Raw genomic sequence first — 22,027 nt, forward strand, 5'->3', positions numbered from 1 at the left:
GAAGCTGTACAAAACTACAGAGTGCATGGGGCGGGAGATGCCCTGGGACCTGGTCCACGCAGGTGCCCCCCACCCCCACTCCTATTTGCAGGGGTGAGGAGGAGGGAGACTCCTTTCCCAGCCATGGTTGGTGTTCTGGATAAGGTGCCTGCTGGGTCTGAAATGACCCCCTTTGCTTTTTCACTACTATTTTATTTCCTTCCTCTCTTTTTGTGACCACTTGGCATCCCGCACCTTCAAGGTGAAGAGGACTTCCTTCTTACTGTGCATCTTGGGGGCCATACTGGAATGTTAACCCATAGAAAAGAAAATTGTATTTTTTTTTTCCTCATCAATTCAGTGTGCTCAATCCAGTAGGGGGAAGTTCATCAAAAGAAAGAGAAACAGAAGAAGGCTTTTTGGTTATGTCAGAGGCTGACATGTTTCAACCCACCTTGCCCAGCATCTCAGATGCTCTGATGGTCAAACTAAGGAATAAAAGGGGCTTCTGACCTCTGGTGGGTGTGCGACCAATTTAATAACATTCTATCAGTCCTCCAAAGGACCAATTCAGGAAATAAAGAACTGGAGACTTGGAGTAAACATTTCATTGGTCATGATGATCAAAAGATAATGGTTAGTGCACACACACACACACACACACACACACACACACACAGACCTCATCCCACCTGCTGCAGGGCTTAAGCAACATCTCCGGACCCCCACCCCATTGCTGGGCTCCTCCAGCCCCACCCCGCAGCCACTGCCCCACCCAGAACTTTGCCTTTCACTCAGACTTCTACTGCTATATTTTCAACTTCTCTCAACATGGTGTCTGGACGCTGATAGTGAAGAAAAGCCGAGGACTTGACCTGAGTCTGTGGTGGGCAGGGCTGCCATGTCCATGAGTCCTTCTCCATTTCCCTCTCCCCATCTCTCTCTTTTCCCCTTTCCCACCCCATCATTGTTCCCCAGAAACAAATAGGATGGCTTCACTGGTCAATTCTTTACATGTACAAACACCAAAAGCAGAGGAAACACCCCTGGCCACCCCCCTCCCCCCAAACCCCAGTGCTGGGAGAGCAGCCCACGGCTGGCGAGGCTGCCTCGGGAACTGCAGAGCCGCTGGAGCTGTCCGGCTGTTCTGGAAACTTCTTTGGCCTCTGGGCTTTACCTGGAGGCCTCTTCCTTCAGCTCCTTGTTTTTCCGCACCTCTTCAGCATGTTTGTCCTGGGAGGGAAGGGAGGAAAAAGGGCAGGTCACACTCGGGGGTAAAGGAAGGCCAAAGGACAGGAGAACTCAAAGAGTGGCCACCACCAGAAGTGAAGAGCAGGGTCTCAAGGCGTCCTGAGAAGGGGCAGAAGGTGACAGGTGAGACTGGCAGGAGGCGGGTCAATGAACCTGCTAGTTTGGCCCCAGGGAACTCACTGACTGGAGCCAAGCTCCCATGGAGGACCCACCTCACAGTGACCCCAGTGCCCACTGGCCTCTCCCTCCCTCATCCCGCCATTCTGGAGTTTGCACTGAATATGCTGCTTGACTTAATATAAGGAGTCACTCAGTGCACCTCCTAGAGGAACAGGCGAAACAGACAGGCCTCCTTGCAGGTGTCCCCTACACACACACACACAACTTGACTGCTGCTTTTACTTTTTGTCCATCTCCTTATGAGAGTTATCTAAACCCCCTGGTGAAAGATGAGGGCTCTTAAAGTATAATAGACTGAAGAATTTTTGGAAATATTGTCTGATACCAAAACGTGAGCTTTCTTACAAGTAATTAAGAGAACTCGCTTTTGTTTCACAGCACCATCAAGCCAAAAGCTGGAGTCAGACTTCAAAGGATTGTCAGCTGTGACCTTGACCAACTCACTTCACTGATCAGAGCTCAGTTCTCTGGTCTTTAAAGGGAGGGCTATGCATGGGCCCTTTAGAAGTCTGTAAGCGTTCACCTTTAGGGCTTATCATGGGCTGCCTTACATTTCAACTTATTCACTGTGCATATATCTAGGTCCTCTATTGAGTGACTTCTTTATGGGTGAGGAGCATGCTTTGTTCTTCTTCATATCACCCAGTTCCTCCTACGGTGCTTTGTACATGGTAGTTGCTTACTAAATATGTCTCTGCCACACACTGGCATCCATCCAAATATCATCACATCCAGATGTCAAAAATGAGCCCAAAGCAGGCCCACTGAGGTAGTCCAGGTTCCTAAGATATACCTTAAATTATAAATCTGTCCCTAGAGAGGCCCTAGAATTTTCCAGGGCCCTGGGAAAAGTATGAGGAGCGGTGCATCTAAAGCAGTGTCTCTCAGCCTTGCTATGCATCAGCACGACCTAGGAAGCTTGTTAAACGGTGGGTCTTTAGGCATCATCTCTAGAGAGCCTGTGTGAGTGGTCTTGGGTAGGTCCATGAATCTGTAGTGTTAAACCTTACACCAGGTGAGTCTAGTGCAGGTGGTCAGTGACCTACACAAATACTGACACAGAAGCCTTTGTTGAAGGTGTCCCTGGCCTGGGGCAAGGCAAACACTACACATCTATCTTTTTCTACCTCCTGCCTTCACTGGTGGGGAAGGGTAAATAGAGGTCAAGATCCCAGAGGAGAGATGCCCACTCAAATGTCTGCTCTGACATTTTGCTTCTTTGAGTCTTACCTGACCTCTAAAGCTATTACCCCGGAATGTGGGCCTTTCCAATCTCATCACCTTAGAGTCTATCACCATGCCCAGGTGAGCTCCCTGGACAGAACCCTGAGTTTCTGGACTCTGTTTCCTTGACCTCCAATGGCCACTTCTCTGACAAACGCCCAGCAGGACAACTGTGGGCTAGTCTTCCTGAAACAAGTTTTGAAAGAGCCACCTGGACTTGTGGCCAAAGGACTGAGTTCTAGTCCCAGTTCCATCACTTAGTGGCTATGTGACCCTGGGCAAGTCATTTGACCTTTTCTGACATAGTTTTCTAATTGGTAAAATAAAGACAACACTTCTGCTTACCTCATAGACTGGTTGTGAGACTAGGAATATGATGAAATCTAAGTGTTTTGGAGTCCTTCAAATTGAAGTGTTTTGCAGCCATATCATAACTCTAGGCTTATTTATTTCTTCTAGGTTTTGGCTGAGAGCCTGTGACCCAGTCTTATTTCAATCCCAGATAATTTTTCCTGCAAGAATTTGTTCCTAACCATCTCTCAATAACTGAGGAATCCTGAAATCAGACCCAGATAACTTCCTTTCTATGCGATGCTTGGTGGAGGCCTTGCTGCCCCCGGAAGGATAGAGTACATGAGAGGAGGGGCTGCCCCATGCCGGTCAGCTGCATGGCCTATGCAACATTCAGATCTGTAAAGAAACCAGATCCTTCCAGTAGCAGTTTTGAAAGGCCTGAGACTCTAGGTGGATGGGCAGGAAGGAGTGGGGACCACGCTGCTCACCATGGGACGAGGCCACCGATCGGGTCCCTGGAGTCACCGCGCAGCAGGCGGCTCCTGGAAATAAAACACAGAGCTGGAGCTCTCCCAGGAGCTGCAGGAGAAACTGGGGCAGCCTTGAGACTCAGGAAACGAGGCCAGCATGTTCTCAGCAGAACAGGTTGTTATTCTGCTGACATGTGGGACCAACCCCAGTCTCTCATGTTTCTCATATTTAGGTGACACCATTTGGTTTACTGACAAAAGGCAGCATATTGGAAAGACCTGTGACTCCCTAGGTCTATATCAAGAGGTTTGGAGAGAATCATATTTCTTGCTCAATGGGCCACTCAGCTCATCGTGCCCTTGGATTAGAGCCAAGAGCTTGAGTCAGCATCTTTCATTGAATCGAATCAGTCCATTCAAGGATGAAGCCAGGAGTGCACAACTGCTTTTTTATGCCTTCTCCCTTGCATTAGCCAGGTTTTCTCTAGATGATAAGAAATCTAATCTCCTAAGATGATGAGAAATATCAATTGTGTAGCTATGCAGCATGTCCCCCAGGGAATTTCGAAGCTCAGTTTGTGTTTCTTGTCTATGACTTCCCGAACCAACCTTTGGAACTTATTAAGAACCCAGCCTAACAGAAATATCCCCATTCCCACCTGAGGTTGCTTGTTCCCTGAAATGGTATAGAGGTCTGTTATACTTGCCACAGAAGGAAGAGAGTGTCCTAGGAGTCTCTGAGGTCTCTGATCCAAGACCACTTACCTTCTCTTGCAGCCGTTCCAACATGGCGGCAAGGTGAGCTTCCCGGTTCTCCTTATTGGATTCCATCTTCTGGGCCAGTTTTTCCTTAGCCATCTTGATGAAGTTGTTGTTTTCCTCAATGGCCTTTTGGATCACCTCCCGCTCATGTTCCCGCTTTTCTGCCAGGTGTTTCAGGAGCTCAGCTTCCTGGTACTAGGCACGCATAATGGGAGAAAGAGACCCTTGAAGATGTTTACCATCGTGACTTAAAATCTCCACACCCAGAACACATGTCTCCATGAGCTGGGTCCCTGGTCCATTGGCAGGAAGCAAGGATACTTCCTGGGTTCTCCCATCATACACTCATCTCTCTTCTTCTCATTGCCATCATTGATTCATTCATTATTCATTCAAAAATTCTAAATGACCATTTCTATGTGCCAGGTACTATTCTAACAACTTAGAAAAGAAAAAAAGTCTAGTACAGCTAAAACGTACATAAACAACTCTAACCCATACTAGCATGTGGCATATGCCTTAAAAGAGAAAGTACTATAGGGATTCAAGGAGGAAGATTATTTTCTACTTGAAAGATACAGAAAAGCTTACACAAAGATGGCATCAGAGGTCGGCTACAAAGATTCAATAGGAAACATGGTAGAGACGTGAGGAGAATGGAAAGATACCACACCATGACCTTCTTTCTCCTCCCTCATTAAGGAGCCCTTTCTTAATTGTCTAGACTTTCCTTAAATCTTTCGTGTTTGTCTATGTCTTACTCTTGTCACTATGTATATAAGGCCACCTCTTAGAGGTATGTAAGGCAGTGCCTGACCCTCCTATCCAAACTGTAAGCTCCTAGAGACCAGGGACTTTTACTTTTTTGTTTCTCTCATTGGCGCCTCATTCTCCCCTGCAAATGGGAGATGTTGTTTAAACATGTGTAGGTTGGTGGTAACCTGACCCAGTTCAGACTACCACCTGTCTTCTCCAGCTCTCTCCCCGCACTGCTGAGATGGAAGGAAGAAAAGACAGCACTTGCCTTCCTTCGCTCCTCAGCTGCTTCTAGTTTCTTCTGTATCTCTTCCAGTGATGGGTCTCGCCGTCTGGGTAGGGAGGCATTGAACTCGGGCACCCCATCAAAGGAAGGCGGCTTCAGGATGACTTCAAAGGACTGGCCCGAGGTGCATTTGTTCAGCTCGATGACTTCCATATCAGAAATTACACACCAGTTCAGGTCCACTGTGTCTGCTGCAGAGATCAGAAACAGGACTGCTCACTCCCCGAAGACTGCATGGGCACCCATAAAGCATGCATGCATACATGGGAGATCTAGGGTCCCCAAGGCACTGGATCTGTCCTGAACATGATACCTAAGGTAATTGGGCTCTGCTGGGGCTGGAGGGGTTGGTAGCCACAGTGAGGTCTAAGGCTCCAAGTTCAGGGTCCCAGGATCTGTGATTGCTAAAGATGGATATAGTATCTGCTTTTGCTTTTGCCAGAAGGCTCCTCCCATAGCTGAGCTCTTGCTCAAATTGGTATCTATGGTGGCCAACAACAGTGCATTCACCCACCACCCACCACCCGTCCACTCCTCATCCCGCTACTGATCTGATGGCTCAGCCTGTTGACACCTCTCCCCCTCTCCCTCCTACCCTGCTCTCTTCTTTCTCTCCAGTCAGCACTGTCTTTCCGCTGGCTTTGATCTTTTCTCCTACACTGTCTCCCACACCAGCCTAAACAACAGAAAAAAACAATCTCAGGTAACTTGAGCACCCCCGTCTCTCATTTCCAGACCAAACCCATCCTTCCCTTTTAACCCCTAGGAAATTAAGAGGTTGCCTGTGCCCCAACCACCCCCAGTTGGGGCATGGCCTTTCAGGGCTCCCTGCTGGCATCCTGGGATGCGGTGTCCTGTGGCCCTGTCAGCATGGCTATCACAGAGCTTCCCTGGGTGGCCCCAGGCGGAAGTCTTCTTCCCACTTCTGGACTAGCTCGGAGCATTACCCACACTTCCCTGAGGACACTTGGCAACCGTGGCATCCAGTGATTACACCCGTCCTGGCTTCTCTTCTAGTCTAGCTGTTCCTTGAGGGCACAATCTCTGCTTTGCCTCAGCATCCTCCAGAGCACCCATTTGTTAAGTGAATGAACAAAAGCTAAGATCAAGAGCACTGTGCAGAGGGTCTGACTAGGAACTTTCATTGCCGTCTACACCTCCAGGCCCAGCCCCACGCCTGCCTTCACATGGTGCTTAGACCCTCGGACCCAGCTGCAGTGATTTACTGACTCTGGGAAAGAAAGGGTGATGTGAGGAGAGGTGCAGGATATTGGGGTAGGGAGCGCTGTACTCATGGGCACGAGCCGCAGGAACCCTCCACCCACTACTCTCCCAACTGCAACCCTCACTTACCTTCATATGTATATGATGGCTTATTCAGAGGATCAGCCAGGAAACAGGAGCAGAACAGAGATACCAGCGGGAGCTCCTTCATCTTCTCTTTGTAGGCTGCAGAAACACCCAGTAGATGAAGATGGTCACCTCCACCTAGTCTCTGAGCCAGCATCCCAATGAGTCCGGGTGCCAAAGCAGCTGGGGCGCCCCAGGCTCAACAGAGGCACCCAGACCCACGCCTTGGCTGGGGACCCAACCCTCTTCACCCTCGTCAGCCCTCTTTAGGATTGCTGTGTGGTATTCAGACCCACTTCTGTCCACCTGCTAGAACCTAAGCCTTCCAGAGCACACAGGCGACCCTATCTCTTCCCTAGCATTTCACCTTCCTTCGCAGTACCAAATACAAAACGCCCTCAGGCCAAGACCCCAAGCACCGTGCCTTTGCCCGGCCTGGAAGCTTGGCCCTGGCTGTCTCCCCACACTTGCCTATAGTTTTCCATTTCGTTTGCCCCCGCATGCAGGAAATCCACATTCCACTTTATTCAAAGTACTTGGCAGGGCTTCCCTGAAGGCTAGAGAAGCTCCCCCCATCCGTCCGGCCTTGCCCCTCACTGGGCGGCGAGGTCAGGCTGTGAGCCTTCCCTGACCGTCCCAGTGTGGCGCTCAGGGCCAGAGGGGCTGCCGTCCATGAGGGCTAGCGCGGCACCCGCCACTGTCTAGTCCCTCTGTGTCTGGGGAGGATTTGAAAAACAGAAGGTCATACCTCAGAGCCGAGGCGTTCACATCCAGCCCACCCCACCTTGGCATTGGCACCCTGCCCCTGCCACGTTCCCTCCTCCCCCACACACACCGCCTTGGAGCCAGCGCGCCTTTTTTAGGGCCCAGGCTCCCTCAGGCTCTCTCGGCTAATGCCCAGTGCGATGTCCGGGCACTCTCTTCCTCGTTTCCTTTTATAAGTTGAAAACATAATTAACTGCAAAACTAATCCATGTGCATTGTAAAAACTTTCTAAAACACACAGAGATGAGCCAAAAGAAATAAAAAGCTCAGCTGTGATCCCATCCGTTGTGTAGAGATAGACGCTTTTTAACTCTTGGGTGTAATTCTTGTCAGTCTTTTATCTTTTTCTGTGTAGATACATATATCCGTATACAGAAATACCCTGTGCTTCGGTGTGCCTACCATATAAACGGTTTTGTACCTACCAGCAAGGGTCATGTTTTCTTGAATGTGAGATCTGAATCCAACGAAAAGTCACAGGATAAGTCTGTCACCAGCTCAGAAGGTTGTCACAAATCTGAGAAAAAGAGAGTATTTCACCACTGACAGGTTATTCCCACGAGGAAGGTTTTTTATACAAGTGGGGAGGGACCCCCAGGAGGCGCCTCATCTGCTCCCATCTCCAGGCTCCCTCCACACCAACTCTCTCTTTCCCAAACACCAACCAGCACTCCAATCAAGTTCGGTTTCTGCACACTAATGTGAGTTTTATAATTGACTTCCCAGTCTCAAGCCCCGTGAGTAGGCAGACATGGATTTCCCAAAACTGCCTGGATCCGTCTGTCTCCCTGCACGGCTCGCTGGCCTACACCAGAGCAAGGATTAGGGTGAGAGAAAATCCTGAAACAGAATTACATGAGAGATGGCTACAAAATAACCGTGTTGTGGATCTCTCCCTGCACCCACACAGAATTCCCCCCGCCCCAGCCCATTCTGATATAAATGACAGGGAACTGGACAAGGGTTGTCAAAATACTTCTTCAGAGACCCACTCGCTCCCTTTCCCCTGAGAAATACTGTCCTAAGTACTCCCTGAACCCAGTTAAGACGATCTCGGACTATGAGAAGAACAAACATTATTTAAAAATAACGTTATAATGTGGTTAGTACAGAGATGGCAATCGGCGTGTGGGATTATTGTGGGAGCAGACACACGGTTCTATAACATGCCTGAGGCCTGGGGAGCCAGGGAGGGTCCCCTGGCATTAGCAGCACCTGGCCTGGTTCTTAAATGCTGAGTCGGAATTAAGCAGGCAACAGCAGGGAGGGCTTTCTGCCAAGAGCAGCACCTACAAGGCGCGGGGTGAGAAAGCTCAGTGTCTATGAGGACCTCAAGCTGGTTGATGCTGGACCAGAAAGTATGAAGGAGGAGGGGGCAGTGAACAGGAGAGGCAGGGAGGTAGCAGATCGGAGAGTGTCGGGGGGGGCAGTAGGTGACGGGGCTCTACTGAAGGCTACTATTTGATGGAGTGAGAATAGCCAGAGGTGAGTGGCCATCATGGGGCCACTTGATCCTTGGACACTGTGATGGTTTACTTCTGTGTCGCTTGACTTGGCTAAGGGACACCCGCATAGCTGGTAAACACTACTTCTGGGTGTGTCTGTGAGGGTGTCTCTGAAGGGAATTAACGTTTGAGTCTATAGACTGAGTAAAGGTCCCCCTCAGCAGTGAAGGTGGGGTTCTTCCATTCTGTCGAGGACCTGATTATAACAAAAAGGTGGAGAAAAGGTGAATTTGCTCTTTTTGCTTGAATGGGGACCTCCCTCCTATCCCGCCCTCAGATGTGGAAGCTCTTGGTTCTCACACTTTCTGACTGACCACCAGCTTTCCTGGGCCCCAGCTTGCAGATGCTGATCGTGGGCTTTCTTGGCCTCCATAATGGTCTGAGTCAATCCCTCATCCCTCATAATGAATTTCGATAGATAGATAGATAGATAGATAGATAGATAGATAGATAGATAGATGATAGATGTTCTGTCTCTCTGGAGAACCCTAACTGACAGAGTTAGCTTTTGGTGGTCGCCGTGCCAGCGGTGGGTGGCATGAGCCAACAGCTTCCCTACCTGCATCCTCACGAGATAAAGGGAACTGAGATTGACTTAGAACCGCTTCTCTTTAGTGAGGTGTTTTCCCTCCGGGGACCAGGTCCACACTGGCTGGGACAGGCAGTAGGGACGATGCAAGCAGTGGGCTCGGCTCTGGCTTTAGGGCTCAACCAGAGTGGAGTCAAATACAGACTCTATTTCTCTTACTAGCTGTCACTAGTCACTTCACATGCCTAACCTTGCTTTCCCCAGAGTTGTACAAATTAAATGAGAAGAGCATGTGTGCTTTATCCAGCAAAAAGGAGGAGCTTAATAAATGCTAGTTTCCTTCCCTTTAGCCTTTTTCATCAGGGTGGTTACCAGGTACCACATGTCTGTTTCAGAAGCATTGCCCTGGTCCTCACTGGCCCTGCATGTAAGGACTATAGTCTCAATTTACAGATGAGGAAACGGAAGCTCAGAGGGTTTGTGTAGCTTGCTCAGGGTCACACAGCCAGAAAGTAAAAAAGCAGAAATCTGAAGCCAGGTCAGCTGGCTCTGAAGTGCCAGAGGCTCCTGCCACAGCCCTCCCAATGCAGCACAATTGGCCTCTCTCCTCGGAGTCAAGCTGGTCCTGACAGTACCAGTGAGTCTCTGAGCAGGGAGGCAGACTGAGTGTCTGGACGAGACATCCCTGGTCATGGGGCTCCATTCGACACAAACTCTGCTCACTACCAGGCTGGTTGCTGAGGTGATCAGCAGAGTAAGTGAGCCCGTGCCAGGAGAGGGAGTGGTCTCAGGCTTTAACCTAGATAATGGATCAGAAGTGGGGTCCAAGTAGGTGAGGGGGAGACAAAGAAAGGCATTCTAAGAAAGAAAAGGGGACAGAGTTGAGCTTTTTCTGTAGGAGCAGGTACCTGGAGTTAGGGACCATGCCCCTTAGCCTGAGCTAGGGATAATTAAGACCCTACACCTATGGGACACTTTATAGTTTACAGTCCATGTTATCCACATTATTCCAGGTGACCTTTATACAACACCTGGGTAGGCTAACAAGACAGGTATCATCAGCCTCGTTTCCAGATGGAGGGGCTCAGACAAGTTAGGACTTTCGGCTAAGGTCACATAACTAGTTGATGGCAGAGCTGGCTCTAGGATTCAGGTCTTCTGACTTGTAAACTCTTCTCTGTGGCCAGTGGAGGGACTTGATACTAACTGCTTGTTTTTCTATGGTCCTGGGAATTCAGGGAAAGCCAATCTAGCCTGAGGATATGATGTAATTAAAATATGTAATGAGTGCTTTCCGCAGTTATATGGAAGATATTATGCTAGAAGTTTTAGGAGCAGGAGGTACCGGGTAGAGAACACATGTCAGAGAAACAGAGAAGCAAGACCAGGGCAGGGAACAGGAGACATCCCAGAGGTGGGCAGACGTGTGCGTAGCCAAGGGATTTGTAACTGAGAGCACTCAGTTTCGCAGGATTGGAATCTGCATAACTAAAAATGTGTATTTATAGATCATCTACTGTGCAACAAATGCATTCACTTAAACTTTCATGATACCCTGTGATACAGGAATTACTATCTTGTCTTGTAGATGTGGGGATTAAGGCTCAGAGAGGCTAAGCAACATTTCCAAGGCCTCTCAGTGTAGCGGGGTGAATGGTGTCCCCTGATAAGGTACATCCATGTCCTACTCCCTACAACTTGGAACTTTGTTTGGAAAAGATCTTTGCAGATTTAATTAAGTTAAGGATCTCAAGATGAGATCATTCTAGATTACCTAGATAAAACCTAAATCTAATGACAAGTGTCTTTATAAAAGACATACAGAGAAGAGACACACAGAGAGAAGGCTATGGGAAGATGGAGGCAGAGATTGGAGTAATAGTGCTATAAGCCAAGGAATACTTGAAGCCATCAGAAGCCGTCAGAGTTTTCGGAAGGGGTATGGCCCTGCTGACACCTGGTGTTTGGACTTCTGGACACTAGAACTAGGAAAAGATGTATTTCTGTTGTTTTAAGTTTGTGGTAATTTGTTACAGCAGCCATAAGAAACTAATACACTCAGTAAGTGACAGAGCCAGAGTTCAAACCCTAGATTCTTTTACCTTATCTCATGTACCAGTCTGATATTTTAAATCCTCATGCCAATAGTTACCTCATTTCTCTTGCACTCAAGACCCCAAAAATGTTGCTGCCCATGGAACATTCTGAGAAAGGAAGTAAGGGAGCAGGGGAGGCCAACATTCTTCTGGAGGGCCTAGCAACACAAAGCAACCTTAGGCCATTGGCTAGTGGGAGCCACAGAAGGGAGTCTGACTTTATCCTTAATTAACCTGTGACATCAGCATTAAGTGGGCCGGTCACATGGCCTCCCCAGTAAGCATTCTGGCTGTGAAAACTCCAAGATGTCATAGGGGTTTGACCAGGATTGAATACACACTACTTGGAGGGTCTAGTTTATGCTAACCCATGGCCTAAAGGTCCTGCAAGCTCTTAGGCCTCTGCTCTCCCATCTTAGGCACCAACTGCCCAGGCCATTCTCTTGGGCATGTCCAATCAACCGTAAGGCCCTCAAACCAGCAATAGTCCTAGAGGCTTGGGCCCTACAAGTGTCTCACAGGGCTGTGGAATCTGTTAAACAGCCTTTGACTCTGAGTCATGTTGTCATGCTTGCAACACCTGCAACGGAATGATGCCACTGAGCCTGTTCTGGGACTTCCAGAGAGTGGGCAGTAAGGCTTTTATTGCCCAAGGTCAGCGAGAACAGAATGCCCAGAATTCCAGGAGGCAGGATGACGGTTAAGAGACAATGGAGGCCAGGAGGTCAGGCCCATCAGTAGGCAATTCTAGAGAGGGCATCAGACATCGAAGCATAATAAAGCAAAACCCACTCTGAGTCAAACCTCTGGCCCTCCCAGAGGCTTTTGGTGTGTTTCCTTTAAGGCAGAGGCCAGTCTCGGGCTTTGAGTAGCCCCTAAGGAAGATCTGTAAACCTACCATATTCAGCAGAAGGTAGCAAGAATCAAAGGCTCCCACCCCTCAACCCCCAACTGAAGGCTGATGTGTCATAGTCACTCAGCCTATAACTACAGAACCAGGGCTAGAGCTCAAGACAGTGGTTTCCTGATTCCTGCCCAGTGCTTGAGCCCAGACAAGGACAAGAGGCAAGGTTTCGCTGGGCAACCCAGCACCTGAGTTGTCAGATATTGACCCAGTATTGCAGGTGGTGAGAGGACTCAGCTTTGAATGACAAAGGCGAGAATGTGGTGGTGTTATTATGCAATTTAGATTCTGCATTGCCTCTAATATTGCATTGGCCTTGGAATTTGACTATGTGCTAGGTGTGTGACAGGTTTTATTGGTGGACAGAAGGTACCTGATGGGCTGCATGTATGAGCTGAGAAAAAGGTGAGGAAGGGAAGGCTGACAGCCAAGACTAGGTAGAAAGTGATGAGAACTGGACTAGGATGAGTTACACCCTGGACCGTTGGCGACTCACTCAGCATTGTTTTCCTGTTTGCAAACTAATCCATACATTTCTCCCAGCGCCGGCATCTAAGAGTCTGTATATGGAAAAGCAAGTAATTGCACATTTTTCATTTTTCCTAATCAATTAACATAATTGGTCAAATTAATTAGGTATCAATAGCCCCACCAAGCAGAGATCTGGGCCATCAGGAGATAAGACACAGGAGTAGTTTTACTGGGGGTGAGGTTGGCTGATAGTGAAGGTTTAGAATCAAGGCTATTGACTGAAGAGGGACTTCATGGATCCCCCAGTTTCCCCTAGAACATCGGAATGTCAGAGATGGGGAGACCTGGCCATCGCTAGCCAGTGGTTCTCAAATATGGGCAGCCTCGCTCCCAGGAAATGCGTGGGACTTTCTGATGGTCACCAGACTGGGGCACTATAGGCATTTAGGGGACCAAGTGGCTAAGCATCTCGCATTGCATACAACAACCATATACAGCCAACAACTGTCTCTTCCAAAATGCCAATACCCTCCTCCATAGGGACCAAAGATCCTGAGGTCACCTTGAGTTGGTGGTAGAGATGAGACCGGAGCCCAAGCCTCTGGATTCCAGTGCCAGTGCTCTCCCTTTCCTACTGATCCCTTCCCTCTCCCACACACCAGGATGCAAGGGAACAGCCCAGGTGCCAACAGATCGACAACGAAAAGATGGGGGTGCGGAAGGGACAGCACAGCAGACTGACTTATTTACGTCACCAGAGATGATGACCCGCACTCCAGGCTTTCTGTAATGTAGTCAATGACCGGAAGCTGACAGAGAAGAGCAGCCGGTTCTCAGATGCCAAGTGGCCATTGATTGGGTGCACACCTGACTTCCTGAGGCACCTCTGACTGCCTGAACAAGTAAGCATTTTATTTGTCACTGCAAGAAATGCCTAGATAATGCCAACAGGATGTTTGAAATCCCGTGTGGACTATTTTTGAGAGATAAGAAGCTAATGCAAATCTAAATGGTTTGAATAGATTTGTCCTTGGCAATAGTGTTCAGAGATAGTATAGGAAGTTTGCACAGAATCAGGGCATGGAAGCAGTGAATTTGGACCCAGGTCCTCTGACCACAAGCAGTACAGGAAGGAGGCTCTTTAGATCCGGGCCAATTATCAGTCTTTTTCATAGTCCTGTTGAAGTTATATGTTACCTGAAATAAGCTGCATGAGCTACTTAAATGTCATAGAATCATATCATCTCTGTACAGTAGCCCTGGGTATTTCATGCCAATCAGAACGTTCTCACCAGGAGCCATATATCCTATTTTGGTTTTAAAAAAGAGATACATTATTTTTTCATGAATGTGGTTTTCATTCTTTCCACAATATTTATTGAATATTTAGCTTTGTGCCAAGCCCTGGCCAAGTCCTAAAATAACCATAGGGGTTTTTGATGATGAAAATGTGAAAGCGGTCCCCTAGGTAGAATTTGGAGCCCCTGGAAGTTTTGCAAGTTTTGCAGGTGCTCCGTAGGCCTCCTGCGGTTCTTGGCAGCCCTATGGCCCTTGTTATTAAGGGAGAGGAGAGGTTGTGAGAGTACATGCCACGGAGGGCCCGTGAGACACAGGGAGGGAGACGGGGCAAGGCAGATAGTGTGCAGTTAACTGACTCTGGGGACTGGCGCTTGTTTAATCACCCCCTTCAGGTTTGCTTCAAGAGAAAGCAATGGTGGAAGCCATGGTCAAGAGCAACCGCAGCCAGCACCTAACAGGCTTAGAAACACAGCTTTGGTTGTGCTTCTATGCAATAAGGTGGTGTCACCTGTTGGCAAATGCAGAGTTCTGGGCTTTATGTTTATGTCGAAAGGCAAGCCAGAAAAAGAAATTTAAGCCTGGAAAACTGACAGCCCCAAATAATCTACGGTAATGGCACTTTCTGGGCTACTGTTTAATTTTAATTCAATATATACAGAAGATTCAATATATTGGAAGTAAAGTTCAGGAACACAGACTTTCATTCAAGGTCCCTGGATGGAGTGCAAGGCATTGTGACCCAAATACCATGTGAAGTTTTAGGGTCAAAGCACTTGGAAACATGAGCGCATGAAACAAGCCTGTGTAATCTTACTCCTAGTTGCAATAGTTGGAGTATCTCGTAGTGCTTTATAGTTTACCAGGCACTTTCACATGTATATATAGATATATGCCTTTTATGTGTAATGTTTTAATCACAAACTAGTAACATCATATTTCAGGACATCAATGTAACAGAAAAAAAAGAAAAGAAATTCCTGTCATCTTGTTACTTTTTGCTATTAGCATTTCCTTCTAGCGTTTTTATGTCTATTACTTATAATTTGGATAGATATATTTTATCATTTTATTCTAAAATCCTATGAAATGGATATTATACCTATTCTACAAATGGTCAGTTAGGGTAAGTGACTGGATTTGCCCAAAGTCATACGAGGAAAAAGTGATGAAATGGATTGGAATCCAAGTCTTCTTACATCAAAGCCAAAGCTGCTCCCAGTAAAATCCCATGGTACTTCCCAAACCCAGGGCCAAGCATAAGTGGAAGCAGGACAAACGATCCTCAGGTGAGTGGTTGAAGGGGGCATGCGGGCTCGTCTGCCCCAAATCTGCCCCAAATCTGCCTCTCCACTATGGGTGGCCTCAGTGCTTAAAATCCTCACCATTAAGCTCTTCTTTCTGTCAGATGTTGCCTCAGACAACATCTGTTATAATGCACGCACACACACACAACCTACCGAGTATAATAAATTAAATCACTTTCATATCAGCGGAGCACAAACAATAGCATCTGTAGACATTTTCAGAAGTCAAGCGTTCTGTCTACAGGTGGGAGGAGCCACGGAGGTGTCTAGCATTTACATTTCCCACCAATTTTCACAGGAGGAGACAGAGCACCTGAGCTGTCCACTGCCTTTCCCAAGATTCAAGCAGGAGTCAACGAAGCCAGTGTTCGGGCTGGCATTCAGCGGCACTAAAGGGAAACTCTTATCTTTTGCAGTAATACTCTTGTTTTCTCTGCTCTTTCATTCTTCTCCAATGCTTTGTAAGTTTTACATTTTGATTTTATCTTTAAGTTAAAATCATTTAGACCTATATTTCATTACATTAAGAATAAAACAGATTTAGCATACTTTTCCTTCCTTTCACTACAAACCTGGTTCTGTCAGAATTATCTAGATTTTTAGTTCTAAATTACGATTATTGATTTCTTTCTTACATTTTATTCCACAAATATCTATGGAGAACCTACTGTATGCATTACGTGAGGTACTAGGAAGGAATACAATGATGAATTTAACAGACATATTCTCTAGCTTCAAGTTATTTGACAATTGCATTCAACTTTATAAATGTGTTGATTATAATTAGACAATATCTTTAAATTCTAGTGGTTTTTTTACAACCATTATCAATATCCTCTTTGTACTTGAATTCTCTAATTTGATTTAAAAAAAAATTTTTTTTTTCAAAAAAGTATTAGCTAGACTACTTCTGGATTAATTATTTTCCAGGAAGGACTCACGGAATACTTGGTGAGTCCTTACATTCTGGTCTTGTGGTAGGTGCAGAAGACAGACCTCTCCCATTATCAGTAGCCAAACTGTGTTTGTGCTGCCAGCAGGCAGAGACTATCCACCTGTTCCCATATACCATGGTCCTCTCTTAACCCAGGGAATAGGTCCTAAGACCCCTAGGTAATGCCTGAAACTGTGGATAGCATCAAAAACTGTATACTATATTTTTTTCATATACATACATATCTTTTCCCTTAAAGAAAGCACTTTTTGCCTTCTCTTTGGCATATCCAAATTTCCAACATCACTACTCTTGCCTTACACTCTGTGCTATTATTAAGTAAAATAAGGGTTACTTGAACACCAGCACTGAGATGCTGTGACAGTAGATCTGATAACTGAGAAGGCTACTAAGTGACCAGTGAGTGGGAAGCAAATACAATGTGGAGACTCTGGACAAAGGGATGATCCACATCCTGGGAGGGACCGAGCTGGAGGGCGTGAGGTTTCGTCATGCTACTCATAATGGCACAAAAGTTAAACCTTATGAATCGTTTATTTCTGAAATTTTCCGTTTAATATTTTCATATTACTGTTGACTGAGATTAACTAAAACCGCGGAAAGCGAAATCGCGGATAAGGGTGGACTATTGTACTCATTTTGAGCCTGGCTTCCTACCTGGTCTAGATTTCTGGGCACTGACAACCCAGATTATTCATTGGAACTCTGTGCTCTGCCCACCCCCCTCCCCACTGGACCTTTCACCTTAGAATCTGTGCTTAGATCCTTTTTCTGGATTCACATTCCCTGGTTTGTTCTCTGAACTCCCGGGTTGCCTGTGTCCTGTCATAAATTAGGCCAACCACCCCAGACTCCTGCTCCTTCTGATCTGTTCTGTCCTCCTGCCTCCCACCACCTACCTCTGACAGCAGAGCCCTAACCGGGTGGACACACAGCTCTCTGTTTTAATTGCTGGACGTGACCAGTGAGCTTTGGTGGGGAAGGGGAGGAAAGTATGGGGAAGGGGATAACACACCTACATCTGTGTGTCTTTCTATCTTCCGAGTGGGCTTAAAATTGCAAAACCTTGAAAAAGTGCTTTTTCAAATGGCAAGAAAGATTTTTTTTTTTTTGGTTTTTACTCCTCCCCAAAGTAAAACAGAAAAAGTAACATTTCCAGGCTATCACATCTCTAAATACAGCAAATTCTAATTTAATAAGCACACTAACATGATGTTTATTTCCCAGGAAAAGAGAGAGAGAGACAGAGAGACAGAGAGAGAAGGAGAGAGTTTGCTTCCCTGTAAGGCATTATAAATTATATTTTGCATATTTTATACATAATTTTCCCCAAAATTTCTATCTCCCTTAACACACAAAAAAGTCTCATTTCAACTCACCCATGACTTCAAAATCTCTGGGAATTCTGTATCTCCAAATGAAAATCTCCAGGTAAGTTGGAAATAATATAAAAATATCAAGAGGGTCTAGGGAGAGGATCTTAGGGGTTCAGGAAAAATTAAGCCTTTCTTTGCTTATGATCTTGATTTTTTTTAAATATCCAATTATTTAAAATCGGAAACATAAAAGATCTGAATTTTCCCATTTTTGTTTTCTATGTGGTTGGGTTAAGGTACACACTATTTCCTATCTCTCCCTTCCTCCCTCTCCCTCTCTCCCTCTCTCTCTCTCTCTCTCTCTCTCTCTCTCTCTCTCTCTCTCTCCCCTCTGTCCTTCATTCCTGTACCACTGCCTTACTCTCTGGATCTCAGTTCATCAATCTTTGCTGCTCTATTTTAAAACTTATAAGCCGGCCCACTTCTGTCCCGTAGGGCAAATGTGGTTAAGATGGCCTGACTGAATGAGAGAGGGCAGCCAACCTCGCTTGGCTCTTGGATTTTTTTTTTTTTTATAGAGCTATATGAAATCTAGATATTAAACAAAAAATGCAAGACACTCCTATTACCCACCCCCACCCCCACCCCCACCCATCAATAGTGTGTCTGCTCAGCAGTCTGCTCAGGAGACCAGATTTATTTATCTTTGATGGGTTCTTTAGAACAAGTATCTCCCTAAAGAGATGTAGTTTTCCATTTGAGACAATACTTGTATTTGGGGCACTTATCTGGTGCCTGGATTGGAACACATATGAACAAGACAGTTTTCCTTGCAAGAAGTTCAGAGTCTACAACACGGATGAAAGTCGAGGCCACTATGCTAAGATAAGCCAGTCACAAAAGGACAAATACTGTAGGATTCCATGTATGTGTCAAATTCATAGAGACAGAAACAGAGCGGTAGCAGCCAGGGCTTGGGGGAGGAGAGAATGGGGATTTGTTGTTTAATGGGTACAGAGTTTTAATTTGAAAAGATGAAAAAGTTCTGGAGACGGGTGACGGCTACAGTTGTACAACACTGTGAGCGTACTTAATACTACTGAACTGCACACTTAAAAATAGTTAAAATGATAAATTTCATGTTACATGTTTTTTGCCAAAATTAAAAAATTTTAAATGAAAAAAAGAAGCCCACAGTCTAGTAAGAGTTATCCATAGGCTTATATAGATAAGTCTGATAGTTAGAAAAAAAGAATTAGAGTTTTCTTAGCCCAGTGTTTCAAAACTCAAACCTTTTTCTTACTGGGACCCACAATAAAGAATTACATTTTATATAATAATTCTGTATGAATCGAATGATACTGATATATACACACACAGATGCATACATACGTAGTCACTGATACATACACACATACAGACATACACATGAATATACACATAACTGAAATATACACATAAATATATAACTGAAAATATATAACAAAAATGAAATAGGAAACATTATTTACTCTACTAAATGGAATATGTTCTGACTTTTTTTCTACACTATTGTATGCCATCTTATTAAAAAAAAAAACCTGTTACAATTCATAAGTTGATTTCACAATCCACTTATGGGTCTCAATCTGCAGTTTGAAAGACATAATCTAGACCAGTCTCCAACACAATGCAAAAACCTCTATCGCCACTGCTCTGCAGTCATCCAACTCCTGCTTGAATGCCTTCCTCGATAGGGAACTCACTGCCTACAATGCTCTATGGTGGATCCATCTAGCCATTAAAGATCCTCACCCACTCCAAACCTGTCCCAAAAAGGCCGGGCCCCGCAGATAGGTGCTCAGGCACTGCCAGTGATAAGTGAGCTCCAAGGAAGGGTGAAGGCATGGTTCCAGAAAGCAAGGTGGGAGTTTGGGGAGAACCGAGGGGGGGGCGGGGTTTGGTTGGTCCTAGAGGGCCTCTGAGACACGCGAGCTCCCCTGAGCAGACCTTTCCTTTCCCCTCTGCCTCCTCGCTGCTGCTCGTCTGACACTGTGATTATTTCCTCATCTGACAGATGATCTCATTCCCCCAGCACCAGCACCCTGACTCGCCGCCTGTGGGAGGGGTTGCCTCCCCCTAGAGGGGGCCTCAGCCGCAGTGAAGGCAGATTCCCCCACCTTCCTTCTCCACCTGCCAGCTGCCCTGCAGGGCTCCAGCAGGCCACCATGGCCGCTGTCCCTCCTGCTGTGCTCTTGGTCTTGACACATGGGGTAACTCTGCCACAGTGTTTGAACATGGGCTGCCTGATATTTCTGAGTTCCCCCTGCCCCAAGGGGTTCTGAAGACCTGCCCCTTTTCAGGACAATGGGACTCCTCCACACCTGCCTGTGTCTTCCTGGGAGGAATAAAACAAAGACAGCACCACCATGTGGGGACAGAGCTGGCCGCTGGACATCAAATCCTAGGTCCCGCAGGAGAAGAGGACAGTGCCTAAACTCCAGGCGAGGATGGTGGGCTGAGCTAGGAGGCGCCTGGCTCAGCCATAGGCAGGGACCAGGGTGTGGCAGTTGCAGCTTTGCAGCCAGCCACCCTGCCCAGGTAGGATCAGGTCGACCTCAGTGCAGGGCGGGGCGAAGAGGAGGTAGTGATCTCATTGTATCCTTAGAACTAAGAGAAAAGAGTAACCCAGTGCAGACAGAAGAGCAAGAAAAGGATGCTACAATGGGAAAGGGAGAGGAGGAAAATGGGCTGAGAAAGGAAATGTAAAACACACGGGGCAGCTTCTAGCTGAAAGGGGTCAGGGTTCGGAGCCAGCTCCGGACTCTGAACAAAACCTTTCTCCCTTAGCAACAAAACATTTTTTATCCAGGAAAAAAAAACCCATGCACATCTGACCCAGGCAATTCTGGCCAGTCTTCTCTCTCCTGAGCTCTGGCATAGAAGGACCATCTGTAGCCCATCCTCACCTCTCTGTCGAGCCATTCTTTTCTCCTCACACCATTTCTTCCAGGATTTGACAAAGTTTAATTGATTAAGTAAAGCCAAAAGGCAGCACAGTAGATACCAGACCCCTGCTGTTTCCCCTCTCTGGGGCCACTGGGTCTTTTTTATTCTTTGTCTAAAAAGCCTCAAATAATTTGCATTTCATTTCTACTTACCTGCAGTCCAGTTAGAAGCGAGCTGCTCCCTTCCTCACTCCCTCAATTAGTGGTACCCTGGGCTTCTCTCCACATCAGCACCACAGCTCAGCTCTTGCCATGACATCACCTCCGAGCTCTGTGATTGGCCAACAGTGGGTTGCTTGGCAATTGGACGGTCTCCTCTGGTGGAGCAGGGATTGCCTGAGTGAGTAACTCTTAGCAGGCCAGAGAGTGGAAGATGATGTCAGACAAATAGCTTGCTTTCCATACTGCCTGTGGAGCTGGGGAACCGGAGGGTGAGGGTGGGGATGAAGAAAGAAAGAGGGAGTGGGTACGGGAAGGTGGGGGTGAAGGCACAGCTTGCAAGCTAAGCCACCCAGTGAGAGAGCACCTGGAGAGGGGGAATGATGAATGATTTCCAAAATCTTTAGCTCTTTCGAATCTGGGGGTGGGAGAATATGGAATCCAGAGGAGAAATCAGAATGCACAGATGAACCCTAAAAATAGCTTCCTGGAGGGCTTGTTGGCTGTTTCCAGCGCTGTCAGAAGGGCTGGTGGGTTTGAACAGTGACTCACAAGGCAAGGAGGGGCTGCAGACCCTCCAGGCTCTGGAGCTGGGGAGGGGGCAGCACAGGGGTCCAGGAGGGCAGGGCTTCCCTCTCACCACCTCACTGTGATGTTGGCTGCACCTGTGCTGTGGCTATTTGACCGGCACTGGTGGGTCCTCACAGCCCAGCCAGGCCCCCTGGGCCTTCCAGAGGAAGGAAGATTGTGAGGGAAGCTGAGGGTCATCACTATCCCAGAGATTCCTAAAGGAGGTGGGATCTTGAGGGGAGGCGATGGGTCATCCAAAGGATTTTTTAGTTCCCTCCGGGAGTTGGGGCAGGGAGCCCCTGACATAACCTTCTCAAACTGCTTACGCTCAGCCAGGCAGCCGGAGGTGGCGGGGCGAGGCAGCTGTAGGGGAGACAGACAGCCTGTGGAGCGAGCCCGCTTCTCCAGAACGCTTCTCCCTGCGAGGGCTTCCAGGGCAGCGGGCAGCCTCCACCTGCGTTCCCGCGGCCGCTCCGCCCCCAACCTTGCCTCACGCTCTTCTTTTCAGGAGGAGGATTTTTTTATTGTAGTAAAATATACATAACACAAAATTTGCCATTTTTACTATTTTTAAATGTACAGTTCGGTGGCATTAAATACATTCACGATGTTGTG

At 47.1% G+C, this 22,027-nt stretch overlaps 1 protein-coding gene across 2 annotated transcripts; it reads right to left on the reverse strand.

Moving 5' to 3' along the window:
• Positions 1 to 255: 255 nt before the first annotated feature.
• Positions 256 to 21,004, reverse strand: STMN4 (stathmin 4). Of its 2 annotated transcripts, XM_016154300.2 has the most exons (7): positions 20,837 to 21,004; positions 7,743 to 7,834; positions 6,556 to 6,651; positions 5,798 to 5,878; positions 5,185 to 5,393; positions 4,164 to 4,355; positions 256 to 1,212 (listed from the first exon to the last, which is right to left on the reverse strand). In XM_016154300.2, the coding sequence occupies exons 2-7, from the start codon at positions 7,753 to 7,755 to the stop codon at positions 1,153 to 1,155; spliced, it is 651 nt and encodes a 216-aa protein (XP_016009786.1). In that variant the 5' UTR covers positions 7,756 to 7,834; positions 20,837 to 21,004; the 3' UTR covers positions 256 to 1,152. The 2 variants fall into 2 exon arrangements, with proteins under 2 accessions (XP_016009786.1, XP_016009787.1); XM_016154301.2 differs by lacking the exon at positions 5,798 to 5,878 and having other exon boundaries at positions 20,837 to 20,994.
• Positions 21,005 to 22,027: the final 1,023 nt, after the last annotated feature.

Source organism: Rousettus aegyptiacus, unplaced genomic scaffold (genome assembly GCF_014176215.1).
Source record: "Rousettus aegyptiacus isolate mRouAeg1 unplaced genomic scaffold, mRouAeg1.p scaffold_m13_p_16, whole genome shotgun sequence".
NCBI classification, from domain to species: domain Eukaryota; kingdom Metazoa; phylum Chordata; class Mammalia; order Chiroptera; family Pteropodidae; genus Rousettus; species Rousettus aegyptiacus.